Source organism: Crocuta crocuta, unplaced genomic scaffold (assembly GCF_008692635.1).
Source record: "Crocuta crocuta isolate KB4526 unplaced genomic scaffold, BGI_CrCroc_1.0 scaffold30, whole genome shotgun sequence".
Taxonomy (NCBI): Eukaryota; Metazoa; Chordata; class Mammalia; order Carnivora; family Hyaenidae; genus Crocuta; species Crocuta crocuta.
In genome coordinates, this window is record NW_027528345.1 from 9,961,013 (window position 1) to 9,981,952 (window position 20,940).

At 36.2% G+C, this 20,940-nt stretch overlaps 1 protein-coding gene across 2 annotated transcripts in view; it reads left to right on the plus strand.

Moving 5' to 3' along the window:
- SPATS2 (spermatogenesis associated serine rich 2) overlaps positions 1-20,940 on the plus strand; it is an 83,570-nt gene that overhangs the window by 41,293 nt on the left and 21,337 nt on the right. For both annotated transcript variants that reach the window (XM_077753318.1, XM_077753319.1), the window contains exons 3-8: positions 167-246; positions 4,672-4,780; positions 5,885-5,934; positions 14,073-14,334; positions 16,010-16,189; positions 18,800-18,935. In XM_077753318.1, the coding sequence (XP_077609444.1) occupies positions 167-246; positions 4,672-4,780; positions 5,885-5,934; positions 14,073-14,334; positions 16,010-16,189; positions 18,800-18,935 (817 nt within the window). The remainder of the gene's footprint in view (positions 1-166; positions 247-4,671; positions 4,781-5,884; positions 5,935-14,072; positions 14,335-16,009; positions 16,190-18,799; positions 18,936-20,940) is intronic.

The window sequence follows — 20,940 nt, forward strand, 5'->3', positions numbered from 1 at the left end:
ATAATTTTAACTCAAATGAAGTTATTAGTTAAATCTATATTTGCAAAATAGCAAAACTAACTTGTTAATTATTTATGGGAGGAGAGCAGCTGGTAAGGTTTGGGGGATGGATCACATATTAGTTTAGGATCGTGTTGAATATATTTTTTCCTTCTTATTCTTTCAGATACATCAGGATTCATTTTTGATTTGCAGTCCAATACTGTATTGGCCCAGGGAGGAGCTTTTGAGAACATGAAAGAGAAGGTATGACTACTTACTGTGGATAGTAAGCTTGAATGTCACAATAAAATTTAGGTTCTAATACAATCAGTGGCTACACAAACTCATTTAGAAAGTGAAATATGATTTTCTTTGCATAAGTAGAATCATAAATATTAGTTAATATTATAACAAATAATATTTATTTGGCTAAGTGTGTATCTCATTTAGCAGCATTCTTCAAGGAACAGCTTGAATAGGATCTTTCTGTTCATTTGGAGAGGATTCTTTTTTTTTTTTTTTAATGTTTGTTTATTTTTGTGAGAGAGACAGACTGCAAGCAGAGGAAGGGCAGAGAGAGGAGGAGACACAGAATCCGAAGCAGGCTGCAGGCTCCACGCTATCAGTGCAGAGCCCAGCATGGAGCTCGAACTCAGGAACTGTGAGATCATGACCTGCGCCAAAGTCAGAAATTTAACCGACTTAGCCACCCAGGTGCCCTCATTTGGAGAGGCTTCTTTTTTTTTTNCAGTCCTCAGTTTTTGTCAGCATTCAAGAGTCTTGGAGAGGATTCTTAAGTCCAGGAGAGTTCAGAGCAAGAAGACAAATAGATCTTCCAAGCAATATTCCTATGGAAGAAAACTAGGTATTTTTAGTAACATTACCCTTAATGAGTTTTATTGAGAAAAACATAAAAGCTTTATGTGCTTTCTCTGTCTTATTAAGAAAAGTATATTGTTGATTATAGAGTCACAGATACATTGTATTGAATAATATAAACACTTTCATATTTTAGGTTATCAGAATCTTACCTTTATCATTGAATCTCTAAGTTTTACCTATAGTCTGTTTTATAGTGATCAGTACTAAGTATTTTGCTCATCTCAAAAATATATATTACAAATTAGCCCTCTTTGGATTTTACATTATATACCTTCCCATTTGTATGGTTTTAAACTTTATCGTTGTTCAGTAAGCCTGAAACAAACAGAAAAGGGTAGAATGATATGAAAGCAAGTGTACTAAAAAGACTTAGATTGTAGTACAGACTCTGCTTATTATTTAGGCAAAATACTTTACTTCTCTTCATATATAAAAGTATTCCTTTTCAAGCAGCATGGTTGACTGAAGAACCTGAAAACATTCCTGTTATAAAATACCTAGAAATACAGAATGAAAAATAATAGGCATGATATGCATAGCAGAGAGGCATCTGGGTGGCTCAGTTGGTTAAGCGTCCAACTTCAGCTCAGGACATGATCTTGCAGTTCATGGGTTTGATCCCCACATTGGTTTCTGTACTGAGAGCTCAGAGCCTGGAGCCTGCTTCAGATTCTATGTCTCCCACTCTCTCTCTTTCTCTGCCCCTACCCTGCTCGTGCTCTGTCTTTCAAAAATAAACAAACAAACAAACAAAATAAAAATGCATAGCAGCACAACACAAAAAGTTAAGGAAATCCTTCAGGGCCAAAAATACAGAGGGCATTAAAAACCAGAGTGTTAAGTCTGAGCTAGGTAATTCTGATACGTTTTACCAGTCTCAATAACAAAAGGGTTTTACCACACAGGGCCCCAAGGCTTGTCCTGGGTTAGGAATTGGAGCTGAGATCTTATATGAAGTTGAGATCCTAAAAATATTTCACCTTTAGGGAAAGGGTGAACTAGAACAAATCTTCCCACTGACTTCTGAACACAGTATTCTTACTGTACATGTTCTAGAGGGATATTTTAAAAGACAAAGGAGGAGCATCTGCATGGCTCAGTGAGTTAAGCATCTGACTCTTGATTTTGGCTCAAGTCATGGTATCACGTGAGGTTGGGGTTGGGAGGTGTGCTGACAACACATGCACGGAGCCTGCTTGGAATTGTCTCTCCTCTCTCTGCCCCTCCCCTGCTTGCACTCACTCGCGTGCTCTCTCTCTCTCTCAAAAATAAACAAACTTAAAAAAAGACAAAAGAATTGCAGATAAACCTTAAGTTATATTCAGTGTTTTATCATTAGTAATATTATATTGTAGTTTATTAATATTATTTTTTGAATATTATAGAGTAAAGCAAATTAATAATGTTTTTAGGACCTGAAACTTTTAGTGTACAGAGAAGAGAGACATGTTTAAAATTATATTAGAAAAGACCTTTTAATTTTATGTTTGAATTGAAGATGTTATTTTGAACTCCTGTAAAAAATGAAATCTCCTAACTCTATCCACTGAAAAAAAATCTAGAAATAATGACTCCCCAGTAACAAAACATACCTAGCTCTTAGATACTGGTTTCTGACTACAACTGCCTACCAAAAAGACCCCGGTCTTGGAGAAATAGCCAATTTCACATTGTGCAGTGAGACAAGAAATGAAAATTACAAGGATTGGAAAGAAAGAAAAAAAATGGTTGTTATTTATAGACCATACCATTATTTCCTATCTACATAGACAAGCTAAGAAAGCAAGAATTTGTAAGAATTCATCAGAGTTGCTGGATATTAAAATGATATACAAAAAGGAAAACAATATGCAGTTGTAAATTGTATATTTTTTATCTCAGATCTCCCGGAGTGGAGGTAGGTGGGGGGAGAGTGGGTGAAATAGATAAAGGGAATTAAGGGTAGACTTATCTTGATAAGCAATAAGAAATGTATAGAATTGTTGAATCATTCTACACCTGAAACTATAATATAACACTGTATGTTAATTATTGAATTAAAAAGAAAACAAAATCTTAGGAATAAGTCTGGCAAAATTGGTGTATCTCTTTTTTTTTTAGTTTATATGTTTATTTTTAGAGAGAGAGAGAGAGAGACCCAAGCAGGCTCCAGTGTCCACGCAGAGCCTGATGTGGGGCTCAGACTCACAAACCATGAGATCATGACCTGAGCTGAAACTAAGAGTCAGACGCTTAAGTGAGCCACCCAGGCACCCCAGCATATCTGTTTTAAAGAACATTTTGGCATTATGTCATGAATTTGTAGATGCTCTCATATTCAGGAATTCTAGTGGTTTTACACAATAGAGGCCTTCTTTCACTGTACCCAGATGTGATTTTTTTTCTTTTTTATTCAATTGCTTACAGTGTGATAAACATTGTTTTAGGCACTGAAGAATCAGCATCAGATTAGCATAGGGAAATTCATTCCAGCATTTTTCATAATAGCCAAATATTGGAAACAATATAAGTGTCCATCAACAGAATGAGTAAATTGGCTATATTTATGCAATGGAAATGCTGTGCAACAGTTCAAATAAATAAGAGATGCATTTATCAACACATACAAAGATCTAAAAAAAACAATGCTCTATGAAAAAAGCAAATTGAACATCGACATGTATGATAATATTTATGTAAGGTAAACAATAGTAAATATTACCTAAGGATATATACATATGTCATAAAAGTGCAAAACATGTATCAAAATAATACCAAATTGAAGGCAGAAATCTCTGTAAAGAGGAGGGAGATGGGATTTGTGAGGGACTTCATGGGGGCTTCAGTTATCATCTATTTTATTTTATTAAACTGATTATCATGTAGTGAGTGTCCATTATGTTTGTATGCCTGAAACAGTTTATACTAAATTATCTTGGGATGCCTGGGTAGCTCAGTCGGTTAAGCATACAACTTCAGCTTGGGTCATGATCTCATGGCTTGTGAGTTTGAGCCCCACATTGGGCTCTGCGCTGACAGCTTGGAGCATGGAGCCTGCTTTAGATTCTGTGCTTCCCTCATTCTCTTCCCTTCTCCCACTCATGCTCTGACTCTCAAAGATAAATAAACATTTAAAAAAATTTTTAATAACTTAAATTATTTTTATAGTGTTATTATATAATTAAACGATACAAAGTAAAAATGTTTTTGAGGTACACCTGGGAGGCTCAGTTGATAAGTGTTCAACTTTGGCTCAGGCCATGATCTCGCAGTTTGTGAGTTCAAAGCCCATGTTGGGCTCTGTGCTGATAGCTCAGAGCCTGGAGCCTGCTTTGGATTCTGTGTCTCCCTCTCTCTGCCCCTCCCCGACTTGTGCTTTGTCTCTCTCTCAAAAAAAACATTAAAAATATTCTGAATTATTAAAACTGTGTTTGAAAAATGCTACTGAAAAATTTAAGTTGTTATTGTTGGTGGTTCATTAAACTTTTTACCTTTCTCCACAGTATGCTAAGATGAGGAAATGTCCATGCTAAATTAATACCTTATACCTAATTAAACCACCCTTTCCTGAAATAAAATCTAGCACATACCTTCTATTTCTAGAAATGCTTTGCTTTTCTAAGTTTTGAAATTAATTTTTTATGTGCTCTTATCGCTCATCTGTTAATCATTTCCATTTAGATGGTTGTATGTCTTCTCCCTGTCACTAAAGAGTGATACATATTGTTAAACATGAAACATCACTTTTTCTGTTACTCTCTTTAATAGGTATCAGTTGCCAACTGACGAACTGATGTTAGAATTAAATGACCCTGTTGTCTTTTCCAGATAAATGCGGTGCGTGCAATAGTTCCCAATAAGAGCAACAATGAAATCATCCTGGTTTTGCAGCACTTTGATAATTGTGTGGACAAAACAGTACAAGCATTCATGGAAGGTAATCCTAATTCAGGTTTTTTAATAAGTTTATATTTATTCAAATAGAAGTTGCTTCAAACTTCTGTAACATTCATTCAGCAATCTGGTGTTTTATAGATGATATAGCAAACCCCAAGATAACATAACTTACTATGCCATTTTTTAAAAGATATCCCTTAAAGATACATCTTTCAGCCCTAGAAATAATTCTATGTGATATCTTATAATAAAAGGCTGATAAAATGCCATCATTTTACTCAAAATGTTCTCTGTTGGTTTTAAGAATAAATTGTATGGCTAGTGATTTAAGGGACTTGATTGGAATTGGGTTGAATAAGAATTTAAGAAACTCTTAGTGACAAAGCAGTGATCCAGCGGCCCAGCAACAGATGTCAAATTCAAGGACTCCACATTCTCTTCCAGTCTTCTATACCGTTTAGTTTGGTTCCTGCAAGTGACTCAAATGTAGGGCTTTGGGTTTCTTTATCTGACATATGGAAGATTGGTGGGTTTAGCCAAGCCTTCAGTTTATAGAGTTGAGGAGTGTTTTATAAACTTCTTTCCGCATTATTTGTTTGAGAAAAACTTCTTGAAGCTGTTGCTTCATTAAATAGGAATGTCAGATTAAGTCTCCCTGTTTCTGTTTTCCTGAATTTGTCAGCATGGAATAAACAGACCCCAATTCTGTACGGTCTGTATCATCATACGGTTTTTCTGTATCATCATCTGTTTTCTTTATAATGTTAGTATTTAGGTCTAGGGTAGTGTATAGCTGTCTCTGAAACAACATAGCAAGTGGTATTTGATCTTCTAGAGGGGAGGGGTTGGCATATCTGGTCTGAAACCAATTATCTTTGTATACCGTCTAAGCTATGTAAATAAAAGAATTTTCCAAATTACTCTCTTAGAAGAACTTACTAAGGAAATTACATGGTCTAAATGGACAGGTATTCCAAAAGGATGATAGGATTATCTCATTATATTAGCACAGAGACTTGATCCTTAACCTTTCCTATTAGGAACTTTGGAACTTCTCCAGCAATTACAAAATGCAGGGACACTAATTCCTCATTGACCCATGCATGTGGTAGGAGAGAAAATCTGTAATTGGTTTCTTTTACAGGCAGCGCCAGTGAAGTACTCAAAGAATGGACAGTAACAGGCAAGAAAAAGGTAAAAATGAATTAAAGTTATAAACATGGTATTGGCATTTTTATTATTAAAAAATTTTAGGCCCTGGGGCACCTGGGTAGCTCAGTTGGTTAAGCTTCTGACTCAGGTCATGATCTCATGGCTCATGAGTTGGAGACCCATGTCAGCCTCTGTGCTGACACCTTGGCCTGAAGCCTTCTTTGGATTCTATGTCTCCCTCGCTCTTTGCCCCTCCCCTGCTTATGCTCATGTGCTTTATTCTCTCTTTCTTTCTCTCAAAAATAAACATTAAAAATTTTTTTAAAAATTTTAGGCCCTGCAAACATAATTGAAAGAAAAGATTTACATATGCCACTTCACTTCATCTGGTTAAAAGAAAATCTTCTGTGACATTAAAACACAACTGTGTACATAGAGTACCACACAGTCTCTTCCGTGTGATTTAAGGCAGGAAACAGAATGACTTTGCCAGGTGTAGTTGCTGAGGTAATATTAGGGATGAAACAAGAGTGCATGTCAAGGATAGCAGAGCTCCTCTAAAGAAAGTGATCTAGCCTGGTGGCTTTCAGGATCATACATCCTGTAATCAGTTAAAATAGCTCAATATTTTTAGGTCAGACAATGGTGTTATAGTCTCTGATATTAATGAGCTTTGACTTAAAGCCTTAAAAGGGGCTTTGTACTATTAGCTATGCAGAGGGGGCTTATCTTTCAGTTTAGGGAGGTAGAAGTCACTTGGGATGTGGAGTCAGTCAAAACTGGACTTATATCCTGTTCCACTATTTACTGCCTTTGTGACATTGGAGTATTGTTAACCTTTGTGTGCCTTAGTTTGCTTATTTCTAAAATAGGTAAATAATACTCAGAAAATATAAGTACTTGATACAATATTTAACATGCTCATTCCCTTCTCCTTATCCACTTAAAACTAGAATGCTTTCCCTGAAAGATGCTAGCCTGTCTCAAAATGCTCCCCATAACTCTTTACTCTAAATCTAGGTTCAGGCACCTGGGTGGGTCAGTCCATTAAATGTCTGATTTTTGGTTTCGGCTCAGGTCAAGATTTCACAGTTCATGAGATTGAGTCCTGCATCGGGCTCTGCACTAACAGCATGGGATTCTCTCTCTCCCTCCTTCTCTCTCTCTCTCTCTCTCAAAGTAAATAAATATTTTAAGACAAATAAATAAATCTGGCTCCTTTAAAAAATGTTTAAAGTACAGATTTTAATCGGGTATCTTTGGGAATAGTCTCTTTGGGATGCTCTTTTCCTGTACTCAGTTAGTGCTGCAGTTCTGGAATGCTTTCTCGATGACCCAAAATCACTTCCTTAGAAGTTGTTAAGTCTTGACCAAGCCAGGGTTGGCCCTAATGACTCTTGAAATGTTTTCCAAGCAGAACCTAGTACTTCTGCTGATTCCCCTAAAGCTCTCTGTACCTGTAGTTTTGAGTATTTGCTTAACTTCTTCCCATTTTTTCACCCAACATAAATAGCTATGTGTGCTATAGAGAACAGGAGTATGTTGATTTTTTGGCCCAGGATAATAAGTTATTAGTGATATAAGATATACCTAATGCTGGAAAAGCATATGTTGGAGACAAACAAACTTCTTAAAATTCAAAGAAAGAAAAACAGCTTCAGTTTGGCCATCCCAAATGCCCAAATCCAGTCTGGTTAACTGGATAGGATGGATAGGATGTGACTATGAGCAGTTGCTAAGATAGTTATCATATACGTGGAACAGTGATATGAAAACTTAGCCAGTTCACATGGGGGAAAGTATTTAAGAGAAAAAAAGATGAGAGCTGTGGGGAGGAGACAATTATATCTAGAATCCCCATAGTGCTCCTGTTAGGGCCTTAGAAAATGTTTGGGGGCATAAAAGGGATTGGGAAAAAATTGATTCAGTCATGTCAGTCTAGCCTTACAAATAGAATTAAGATTGCTGCTAGAGCTGTTGTTTGACAAAGTAAAAGGCAAAGGACTTTTTGTTTTAATTTTACTATTTGCATAGGTAATATATTGATGTGGCTCAAAATTCAAAGCTATAAAAGTTAATACACTGAAACATCTTTATCCCTTCCCTGTTTCCCAGCCATTTGGCTTCCCACCCCAGAAGTAAATAGTATTGCCAATTTCTTATGTATCATCCGGGATACTTTAGGCATATATAAGCAAAAATGAAAATATATTCTTCTCTTTGCCTGCTCTTTTTTCATGTAATATATCTTAGAATATGTTCCACGTCAACATATAAAAAATTGTCTTGTTCTTTTTATTTATTTATTTTTATTTTTTTAATAGTTTATTGTCAAGTTGGTTTCCATGTAACACCCAGTGCTCATCCCCACAAGTGCCCTCCTCCGTGCTCATCACCTCCCTCCCCTCCCCCCAACCCCTATCAGCCCTCAGGCAGAGAAGGACAGATACCATATGTTTGCACGTATAGGAGGATTAGGAGGAACTTAACGGAGGACCATGGGGGAGAAGAAGAGGCAAACCATGAGAGACTCTTGAATGCTGAGAACAAACTGTCATGTTCTTTTTAAGGACATATAGACATCCTGCTGTTTGGATGTACCGTAATTTATTTAACCAGTTCTTTATTGATCAACATTTGGGTCATTTCCAGTCTTTTGTAACTATTAACAGTATTTCAGTGAATAACCTTATATATGATTTTGCACCTCTGTTAGTATTACCTAGGATAAATTCCTAGAAGTGGAATTTCTGGGTTAAAGGATATGTGCATTTGTAATTTTGATAAATATTGTCATACCAGATTGCCATAGAGAGTACCACTTCGCCCTCCCACAAAGTAGCATAGGAGAACTGTTTCTCCATATCCTCAACTCTATCAACTCTTTTGGACCTTTGTTCATCCAAAATGAAAAATGATACTATAGTACCTCAATTTTTTGGAAAATTTTAAAATTGGTATTAGTTCTGTGCTTGGTAGAATTCACCAGTGAAACCATTGCATCCTTTTCTTTGTTGGGAGATTTTTTTAAAGTTTATTTATTTTGAGAGAGAAAAAGCATGAGTGGAGGAGGGGCAGAGAGAGAGAGAGAATCCCAAGCAGGCCCCATGCTGTCAGTGCAGAGCCCAATGCAGGGCTCAAACTTATGAACCATGAGATCATGACCTGAACTGAAGTTGGATGTTTAACTGACTAAGCCACCCAGATGCCCCTGTTGGGAGAGTTTTGACTACTGATTCAGTCTCCTTACTAGTTTTAAGTCTGTTCATACTTCTGTATTTCTTCATGATTTAGTCTTGGTAGGTTTTTGTGTTTCTCTGTTGGCATGCTGTTGTTCAAAGTATTCTCTTGTAATCCTTATTTTTGTAGAATCTATAGTAATCCCCACTTCCATTTCTGATTTTAGTAATTTGAGTCTTCTCTTTTTTTTTCTTAGCCTTTCTAACTAAAGGTTTGTCAGTTTTGTTGATCTTTTCAAAGATTCATTGATTTTTCTCTATTGCATTTCTGTTCTTTATTTCATTTATTTCTGCTCTGATCTTTATTATTTCCTTCCTTCTACTAGCTTTGGGTTTAGTTCTTTTCTAGTTTTTAAAGTTGTAAAGTTAATGGGGCGCCTGGGTGGCTTAGTCGGTTAAGCGTCTGACTTTCGCTTAGGTCATGATCTCGCGGTTCGTGGGTTCGGGCCCCGCGTCGGGCTCTGTGCTGACTGCCAGCTCAGAGCCTGGAGCCTGTTTCAGTCTGTGACTCCCTCTCTCTCTGGCCCTCCCCTGCTCACGCTGTCTCTCTCTCTCTCTCTCTCCTAGAAATAAATAAAACTTAAAAAATAAATAAATAAATAAAATAAAGTTGTAAAGTTAAGTTGCTAATTTGAGACTATATATAAGATATATATAAACACTTTCTAATGTAAGCATTTACAGCTAGTAGTTTCTCCTTTAGCATCACTTTTGCTGCATTCTATGAGTTTTGGCATGTTATATTTTCATTTTCACTTGTCTCTAAGTATTTTCTAATTCCTTTTGTTATTTCTTCTTTGATCCATTTGTTTCTTGAAAATATGTTAATTACCAGGGGCCCCTGGGTGGCTCAGTCAGTTGAGCATCCAACTCTGGTTTCAGCTCAGGTCATGATCTCAGGGTTTGTGAGTTTGAGCCCCACATCAGGCTTAGTGCTGACACTATGGAGCCTGCTTGGAATTCTCTTTTCCCTTTCTCTTCCCCTCCTCCACTTCTCTCTCTCTCTCTTTCAATATAAACATTTTTTTAATTTAAAGAGACATAAATTTTTAAAATGTGTTAATTTCCATAATATGAATTTTCCAATTTACCTTTTGTTGTTGATGTCTCACTTTATCCCATTTTGGTCAGTGAAGACACTTTGTATGATACCTGTCTTTTAAAATATCTATTGGAGGGGTGCCTGGGTGGCTCAGTTGGTTAAACATCTGACTTCGGCTCAGGTCATGATCTCATGGTTTGTAAGTTTGAGCCCCACGTTGGGCTCTGTGCTGACAGCTCAGAGCCTGGAGCCTGCTTCGGATGCTGTGTCTTCCTCTCTCTCTACTTCTTCCCTACTCACGCTCTGTCTCTCTTTCTCAAAAATAAATAAACATTAAAAATAAATAAAATATCTATTGGAACTTCATTTGTGTCTTCCCTGGAAAATGTACCACGTGCACTCAAGAAGAATGTACGTGCTGCTCTTGTTGGGTAGAGTGTTCTATTTACATATGTCAGATCTAGTTGGTTTATTATGTTGTTTAAATCCTCTGTTTCTCTTTTTTTTTTTTNGAAGTCCCCAAGTATTATTGTAGAACTGTTTTTCCCTTTAATTTTGCTGGATTTTGCTTCACATATTTTGATAGTTTGTCATTAGGTACACACATGTTTATAATTGTTATATCTTCTGGCTGTATTAAACCTTTTATTAGTATATAATGTCTTTCTTTGTCTCTTGTAAACTTTTTTTATTTAAACTCTATTTTTTTCTGATATTAATATAGCCACCCCTGTTCTCTTTTGGTTATTATTTGCATGGAATACATTTTTCCATCCTTCCACTTTCAATCTATTTGTGTCTTTGAATCTACAGTAAGTCTCTTATAAATAGCATATAGTTGGATCATGTGTATTTATCCATTCTGTCACGCTCTGTCTTTTTATTGTAGAGTTTATAAGTCTTTTTATTTTTTAATTATTTATATTTTTAATGTTTATTTTTGAGAGATAGAGAGAGTGCAGATGAGGGAGGGGCAAAGAGAGGAGACAGAGGATCTAAAGTGGGTCCTGCACTGACTGCTGTGAGCCAGATGCAGGGCTTGAACTCAGGAACCTCGAGATCATGACCTGAGCTGAAGTTGGACACTTTAACCAACTGAGTCACCCAGGCGCCCAAAAACTAATAATACTTTTAAATATATTAGACTCTTAAATTATGTAGAAAACAAGATCTGGAGTTACAAACCAAAGTAGATTTTAGGTTAATGTGTTTTTTTAACGTATTAGTGTCTTAAATTATGCAGAAAACCAAAGGTGCAGTTACAAACCATTATTACAATAACGCTGACCTTTGTAATTGCTCACATAGTTACCTTTATTGAGATTTTTATTTTTTCATATGTCTTGAAATTACTGAGTAGTGTTTTTTCATTTCATGTTGCAGGACTCCTTTGAATATTTCTTATAGGGCAGATTTGGTGGTCATGAACTTCCTCAGCTTTTATTTATCTGGGAATATCTTAATTTCTCCTTCACTTAAAAATTTTTTTAAAAATCTTGAGAGTGAGAGTTTGCATAAGCAGGGGGAGGGGCAAAGGGAGAGGGAGAAAGAATCTCAAGCAGGCTCCATGACCAGCATGGAGCCCGACATGTGGGGCTCAATCTCACAGACTGTGAGATCATGACTGGAGCTGAAATCAAAAGTCAAACACTTAACCAACTGAGCCACCGAGGCACCCCTCTCCTCTTTTGAAGGACAGACTTGCCAGTTATAGGATTCTTGGTTGACAAGACTTTTCTTTTTTAGCACTTTGAGCATATGCACCTACTCCTTTCTGGTCTTCAAGTTTCTGATGAGAAATCTCATGATTTTATTGAAGATTCCTTATATGTGATGAGTAACTTCTTGCTGCTTTTGAAATTCTGTCTTCTGAAAGTTTGATTATAATGTGTCTCTGTGTGACTCTTCTTGAGTTCATCTTACTTAGGGCTAATTAGGCTTCTTGGATGTTTATATTCATGTTTTTCATTAAATTTGGGAAGTTTTCAGCCATTATTGCTTTTTCAGATATTGTCAGATGTTATTTCTGCCCCTTTATCTTCTTTTCAGACTTCCATGATGTGTATATTAGTCTGCTTTTTGATGTCTCACTGGTCCCTTAGATTCTATTCACTTTTCTTCAGGTTTTTTCCTTTCTCTTCCTCAGACTTGACAATTTCAATTCTCCAATCTTCAAGTTCACTGATTATTTTTTCTTCTGCTGAAATCTGCCCTTGAATCTTTCCAGTGAATTTTAAAATTTCAGTTTTTAGCTCCAGTATTTCTTAATTTCTTATTTTTTAATGTTTTTTTAATTTATTTTTGAGAGAGAGGGTGACCAGGGGAGTAGCAGAGAGAGAGAAAGACACAGAATCTAAAGCAGGCTCCAGGCTCTGAGCTGTCCGCACAGAGTCCGACCCAGGGTTTGAATTCACAAACCATGAGGTTGTAACCTGAGCTGAAGTCAGACAGTTAATCTTCTGAGCCCACCCAGGCACCCCTCTTAACTAATTTCTTTTAGGTTTTCTGTCTCTTTATTGGTAATTACATTTTGTTCATACTTTGTTTTCTTGACTTTCTCTGTATCTTCTTTTAGTTTTTTGAGCATCTTTAAGACAGTTGTTTTAAGTTTTTTTTTCAATTCCAGTTAGTTAACATACAGCATAGTATTAGTTTCAGATGTACAATATAGTGATTCAGCACTTCCATATATCATCCAGTGCTCATCGTAAGTGCACTCCTTAATCTCCATCAGCTATTTAACCTATCTCCCTACCCACATCCCCTCTGGTAGCCATCAATTTGTTTTCTATAGTTAAGAGTAAAACAGTTGTTTTAGTCTTTAATGTATCTGCCAACAAGTCTTTTTCAAAAGCAGTTACTATTACGTTTTTTTCCTTTAAATAGGTCATACTTGCTTTTTGTATGTCTTTTGGTTTTATGTTGAAAACTGGACATTTGAATCTAACAGTGTGGTAACTTTGGAAATCAGATTCTTTCCCTTCCTCAGGATTTGCAATTTTTTGTGATTGTTTGCTTTCTGGGGGCACTGCTCTTTTATTCCCCTGGAAGTCACTCAGCCAAAGCAGGCAGGGCTTACAACAATAGGACAAGTTGCAACAACAATGGATGCCTAACTCTTTGCTGTCTACACTTCTGTGATCAAAAAAAGCAGCAATCAGTGATCAGAGTGCAGATCCCCAAAATTTGGAGGACAGGGTCCTTTTTGTCTACCCTGGCTCTCACATTGTGTGTGAGCTGCTCCAAGAACAGGTGCACAGCTGCCTGTACCCTAGGGTAAATGCTTCTGTGTGAGGAGCTGATACTGATTGAAATTAACCACAATTTACTGTCCAGGTCTTCACCTGCAAATTGCAAGCCTTCAGTAGACTCCAGAGTTCCAAAGTAGTTATATTAGACAGATTCTGCCAGTTTAATTATTGTCTAGTGAGACAGATTACTAATGTTTCCTCCTCTGTCATTGTCCCAGAATCCTCTGCAGTGCAGTTTTAATTTATGTCTCTTATTAGACTGAGGTTGCACTTCATTCGTATGTTTGTATCCTATACCATTTTTTCTGTTGGGCTATTGTTTTGTTTGTTTTTTTGTTAGAGCTGTATATAAATGTAGCTTTTTGTATATAAGTTGGACATATTTCACATTTTGTAATTTAGTTTTTTATTTTGCTTATGGGGATTTTGCCAGGCAAAAATTTTTTATATTTGTGTGTTTGAGTTTATCCAAAGCATTTTACATAGTTATTTTAGTCAGTAGTTCAAAATATACAAAAATGTGTTCAATTTTTGGGAGGGCATATGAGAAATTAGTCAGATTGATTGCCTTTGGGTAGCTAGAGTTACCTCTCTAGGTTGTGGGGGTCTTCTTTTTCTTTTCTTTTTCAAATCTTTAACAACCATTAGAACAAAAAGAAGAAAAGCAAACCAAAGCCTACAGCAGAAGCAAGTAACAGTATCCCAGATTCCAGTAAATCGGTTTCCATTCAAGAGGAACAGACTGTGCCTTCTTCAGAGAAAGGTGGTATTAATGGTTACCATGTCAACGGTGCCATCAATGATACTGAGTCTGTGGACTCACTCAGTGAAGGTATGGAGATACTTTCAATAGACGCCAGAGAATTGGAAGATCCTGAGTCTACTGCACCAGACATGATGGATAGAACAGGTGAGTTTAACAACAGGTCTTTGAAAAGTTGCATTTTGTTGAAAAATATAGAGGCTTCCTGGAAAAGGAATCAATAAATTGAATTTAGTCTTTTACTTTTTAGTTTTTGTTGCCTTTTATATGAAAGAGTCACATTTTGTATGGTTGATTCTTGAACAACATAGTGTGGACTATGCAGGTCCACTTCTATGTGGATTTTTTCCCCCCAGAAAATATAATACAATCCTGCAAATATATTTTCTCTTCCTAATGATTTTTTCTTAATGATTTCTTAGTAACATTTTCTTTTCTCTAGCTTACTTTATTATAAGAATATAGGATATCAAAAAAAATATATAGGATATCATACACAAAAAATACAAAATGTGGTTATTGGCTGTATGTTATCGGTAAAGCTTCTGGTTAACAGTAGGCTAAATTTTTGGAGGAGTCAAAGTTATATACAGATTTTCACCTGCCAGGGAAGGGGTCAGTGCCCTTAACCCCTACTGTTCAGTGCTCAACTATAATTATCAAAGGCCTAGAAAAATATAGTTCTTATTCCATTGTCTTGTATTTTAATTTTAGTTTAAGTTAGTCTTATGGAAATCTTCTAACATAATAATCCCTTATTAGAGATTATAGAAAGTGACCTTAAGATTTTTTAATTGCATACTTATTAAAGACCATGATGATGATAAATTGATGTTGATGTTACTATTCTAAGACCCAACACAGTGAGGAATATATAAGAATAACTGTAATAGCATGGCTTTCATGAGAAGTAGACTATTGGTTTTTATTGTCCCACATTTGTTTTCTAGTAAAGAATTAAGATTAGTGTTGTCAGTTCAAATATCTTGCACATTTTGTGTTTTATTAACCATTTTTATAGTTTTTAAAAACTTTTTTTAATTACTTGTTTGTTAATCCATTTCACTTTGCTCTGTTGCTGCTAGCCTTATTATGTAAGAATTCTGTACTTCTCAGATGTTCTTTTATTGATTAGTTTGCACACACAAAAAGACTTAGAGAAAAATATAGCACCTATGCTAACTTCAAACAAACCAAAGATAGTCAATGGCTTCCTTTTTTTTTACCCCCTGAGCTAGCTCTTCTCTTATTTCCCAATTCTTTGTGCTTTCCCTAAAGCTTTTAAAACTCTCAGGGTACCTGGCTGGCTCCATTGGTGGAGCATGTAATGCCTGATTTCAAGATTATGAGTTCAATCTCCACATTGGATGTAGATATAACTTTTAAAAAAACTTAATAAATAAATAAATAAGTTTTAAAAAAACTTAATAAATAAATAAACAGATTAATAATATAACTCTTCCTTCCCTGGAACAGTGTAAAACTCATTTTTCCTCAATATAACTTACAGAAGTATCAGAAATTAGTGCTTCCTTGTGCCCAGAGCTACCAAGGTACAGGGAACAAGCTAGCTTATCTTGAGATGGGTTAACACAGACTCATCCTTTTCATTCAGGATGAAGCTTAGGGCTGAGCCATATGCTACTGATAGTCTCGTCCAAGTGATTCTGCTCTTTGTTCTATTTTGTCAGTTGTTTATGTTCATAACCTTTAAGAGCCATAGTTTTACCTGAAACATTTTTACCTTTTTTGTTTGTTCTTAAGACTGCTTGACTGATTTACCCCTAATTTTTACTCTAAAATACTGGCCTTTCTTTGGCAGGGTCCATGCTGGAGAATGGCATCTCTGATTTTGAACCCAAGTCTTTGACTATGCAGTCCATTCAGAATTCTCAACAAAATAGGAATACTGCCAAATCTCTCTCAAGACCTACCACAGCACCTCAGTTTTCAAATCTGGGGATAGAAGATGTTCCACTCTCTTCCACCAACAAAAAGCTAGGTAAATCATGGGGCGCCTGGGTGGCTTAGTCGGTTAAGCATCCGACTTTCGCTTAGGTCATGATCTCGCGGTTCGTGGGTTCGAGCCCCGCGTCGGGCTCTGTGCTGCCTGACGGCTCGGAGCCTGGAGCCTGTTTCAGTCTGTGACTCCCTCTCTCTCTGACCCTCCCCTGCTCACGCTGTCTCTCTCTCTCTCCTAGAAATAAATAAAAAATATTTAAAAAAAAAAAAAAAAGCTAGGTAAATCAGAAACCTACCTTTGAAAGAAAACAAAAAAAATTTGTGCTTTTGGCTAGCGAGGGCAAATTATCTCCTTGTTCCCCCAGATAAGATCTCAGAGGGTAGCAGGTAATGCTTCTTTTGTTTTTTAGGCAGCAACTACCCTCCCCTAATTCTGTGTACACAGTTGGAGTCTGATAGTATTTTTTTTAGATGCTGTATAGTCTTGTTACGGTGACAGGGATCCTTTTAGTGAATGAAAGTCAAACTCTACTGGCCAGAACGACTTTGTGGCTAACATTAACTTGTTTCTTTTATTTGCTTTACTGCAACATTTTTGTACTGTTTCCTTCATTTTTTGTCTTCTGGTTGATTTAATAGTAAAAAGCTCTGCGAACTCTGACATGACGTTTTAAAGAAATCTTTTCATTTCTCTTCACAACTTCATGCTCTTTCTAATATCGGTCAGACTCTAGCTTTAAGCAAGATTATTTCCTCTTAAGTGCTCAGCATTAACTGGTGGTAGCTATTAGCTTTTCTTAAAAAACTGTAATAATCATTTAAATAATCAGCCAGTAATTAAACAGGTAGAGATGATAGCCCCTCTGAGTGTCATACATCTAAAGCATTGTGGCCCACTCCACTAAACAGACGGAACAGAAATGTAAAAGACACTTGTAACCTGTAGCTCTTTATTGAATTATTTATTCCACATGAGCTAAATTTAATTAGTGAAGCTTTCCTTTTAAATCTAACATAACCCTCAGCTTGGTGCAAAAAGCAGGTCAAAAATATTCAGTCAAGCAAAAAGAAAAGCACAAGACTTGAAAGTTTTTTAGATTTGGAACAAAATCAAGTTAAGATGAGGAAGAATTTAAATAAAAAATTGATAGTCTGTATCTTGGCACATTAAACTTCCTAGATCCATGATTTCACCTATCAGTTGTATATACAACTTTGACATTGGTGAATATGGAAAGGTTAGTAGAACTTTTGGAAACTGATTAGAATGTGTTGGCTGGTAAATAGATTTCATCTTTATAAAGTTGGCTTTTCCACATATAATGTTTCAAACTGTACAACACAGAGAAAATTTTATTAATTTTGTAATGTCTACATGGTGAATTATATTCCAAATCCTGCCATTTAGAAAGTTTTGAAACATTGGTACCTATTTAAATACTTATTTTTTAGCTTTTTTTTCATGTGTTTTATTTCATTTTGGATAGTTTCTGAAGTTGCTATCATCAAACTCATTAATTTTTTTTAACAGTTTTTATCTACTGTTAATCCTATCCAGTGTATTTGTCATCTCATTCACCTTTAGAGGTTCAATTGGGTTTTCTTTTTAAGTATCATCCATGTCTCTCCTTAACATGTTTATGCTTTTCTCTGCCTTCTTAAACTTTACAGTATCTGATTTTATTAGCTCTTTTGAGGTCTTTATTTACTTGACTCTACATCTGTGATATTCTGCATCTGTTTCTGTTAGTTGATTTTTCTTTTCATTATGGGTCATCTTTGTATGCCTAGTAATTTTTTATTGGGAGCCAGAAATTGTGAATTTTGCTTTCTTGATTGCTAGATATTTTTGCGTTTTATTTAAGTATTCTTATGGTTTGTTCTGGGACTATTTGGTAACAGTTTGAAGCTTGCATTTAGCTTTGTTAGGTGGAGCTAGAGCAGCCTTTAGAGCTAATTTTGCTTCATTACTGAGGCAATACCGTTCCAAGTGCTCTACCTGGTGCCCTACTCTGGCTGGTATGAACATGAGCTATTTGTGGCCTGGGTGAGGTTTGGGGATTGTTCTGCTTATTCCTTTCCAGTGGTTCTTTTTCCTGTTTTGGTTAGTTTCCTCACACTGATGCATTCAAAATCCTCTGCAGATCTCTGTACAATTTTCTCATCTCTGTGTAGCTCTTTCCTCTCTAGTATTCTGCCCTTAGAATTCTAACCACCTTGGCCTCCCCAACTTCTCAGCTCTGTCCCTTCAATTCAGGATTAGGATTTTTCCTTGCACTGCAGCCTGGAAATTCTCTCATGGCAGTAAGTTGGGGCAGTCATAGTCCTCACTTCATTTGTGTCTGTTTTCTCAGAGAAAAAATACTGTCTGTTGCCTGAAAACCAAGTTTCATATATTTTGTCTGTGTGCATGTTTAGTTGTTTAAGACAGGAGTGTAAATCCAATTCCTATGACTCTATCTTGGCCAGGATACTTATTTAAAAACAAAAATCTATCAAAACATCAATTTTTTGTTGAGGAGGGTCGCCATTAAGGAAACATTTTTAGTCCACATGACATTTGTTACTTTACGTGCTTAGGTGTTCATATCTAACTTTTCAAGTTACCTGTGCTCTTTTTTTATATTAATCGTTGGGGTTTTTCCCCAAGGTTCCAATATTGAAAAATCTGTGAAAGACCTCCAGCGCTGTACAGTGTCTCTTGCACGGTATCGAGTTGTAGTTAAAGAAGAGATGGATGCTTCCATTAAGAAAATGAAACAAGCGTTTGCTGAATTGCAGAGCTGGTAAGTTAAGTTGCATTTGATCAGAATGGCACAAAGATGATCATTTATAAAGATGGTCTGCCATCCACCAGGTTCTTTACTTCCTGGCTCTTAAATGCTCTGTGTAGTGGTGAGAAAACTAAAAATCCTGTGGTATATTTAGCTTTGTGCTTCTTTCAACTCCTTTTAGTCACATGACCATTTTGCAAATGGGTGGTACAGAGAACTCTTTGTGTTCTAGGAATGGGCTTGAGGTTGATATTGTTCAGAAAGGGACAAATAATTATAGAATAGATCATACATCCTTACTTTAGGGTCTGTCTTTTAAACCAGGAACCTGCAACAAATGGCATGATGTTTTTGAACAAAGTTATGAAGTAGAAAAGACCTGTCTTTGCTTTCCTACCTCCTGCTATCCTTCCTAATGCACTCTGCCCCAATTGTATTTTCTGTGCTTTATTATTAATATGTTTTAATTTTGTGTTTCTCAAACTGTGTTCTAAAAAAAGCACGTGGGTGGCTCAGTTTGTTAAGTGTCCGACTCTTGATTTCAGCTCAGGTCATGATTTCATGGTTTTGTGGGATCGAGCCCCACAGTAGGCTCTGAGCTGACAGCATGGAGTCTGCTTGGGATTCTTTCTCTCCCTCCCTCACTTACATGCATTCTCTCTCTCCCTCTGTCTCAAAATAAAGAAGCTTTAAAAATAAAAAATTAAAATTAAAAATAAAAATACTCATATCTTAAAATATATTAATATGTGTTCTGTAGGGGAAATAGGGTTTGATAGTTAAAGAAGTTTGAAAATACTTTTTAAAAAATTTTACTACTGGACTTAAGTGCTTCTTCAATGCTAATATGCACAAGAGGGAGTCATACTGTACTGTTTCTCAAGTGTATTTGATTACAGAATCTTTTGGGGGGAGAAATCACTGAAGCTAGTTTTAATCATTATATATTAAGGTGTTAACTAATACTGAAACCATAACTCCTTTCTGGGGAGGCATTTGCATTTTATAAGGGACTTGTTTGAAAATGGAAAAGCAGGACCAAATTCAGTAAGGTGGTGGAAAGACAAGCAGCTAGGTTGATGTTTGGAGGTTTAAGACTGTCTGCTTTGCTTCTCTGTAAGACTTGCCTTAGATCTGAAATATGTGAGGAAGCGTTCACGAATAGAGGAAACCTACCCCACTCTTCCTCCCAACCATCCATTTTCTTGCCTGTTTGTGGTCATATTCAACCATGTCTATGTTCATCAACATAGTTTGGTTACTTCATGCCACAGGAAACAAGATAAGGGAATGTAGGCAGCCTTAGTCCTCCTGTGGAATTGAAGAGGGGATGAATTAACGGAGATATAGAATTAAGCCTCCAAAAAGTTGCTGACACATACTTTTATCATTTGCAAAGTGTAGAATGGTCCACTAAATCATCATAACCAAAAGTACATATATGTATATGGATATAGTTTTAAGTTTATTTATTTTGAGAGAGAGAGGGCATGCACATGCGTGGGATATGGGGTAGACAGAAAGAGGGAGAGAGAGAATCCTAAGCAGGCTCTTTGTCCTGAATCCTGAGTTTTCCCTTTCAGGTTTTATAGCTAGAAACTTAATGTCATATCTTCTGTCTTTCTTACATACACGTTTGCTTCAGCCAGATTACTTGTCTCAAGACTTACCATTCACATTTCCTCTTCCATTTACTTGTTAATGCCACTTTTCTATCTTAGTATGTTCTTCTGTATCTTTATACTTCTCTAAATCCAGTCTTCCCAAACTCACCTTAAATTAAGCTCTGACTTCGACAAATATTTCTAAGTAACTGGTTTCTACTCTTTCTGAACCTTTTGGGAGGAAGTATCATGCCCTTTGCCCTGGATTATTATCACATTAGATATAGTATTACCATATTATTACCATATTACCATATCAGATATTATTGACTCATTTGGAAAAGAATAAAGAGCTAAGAGTAGATCATCACAACTTTGCTTTGATAAGCCTCTGGTCTCCATGATTGTTTAGC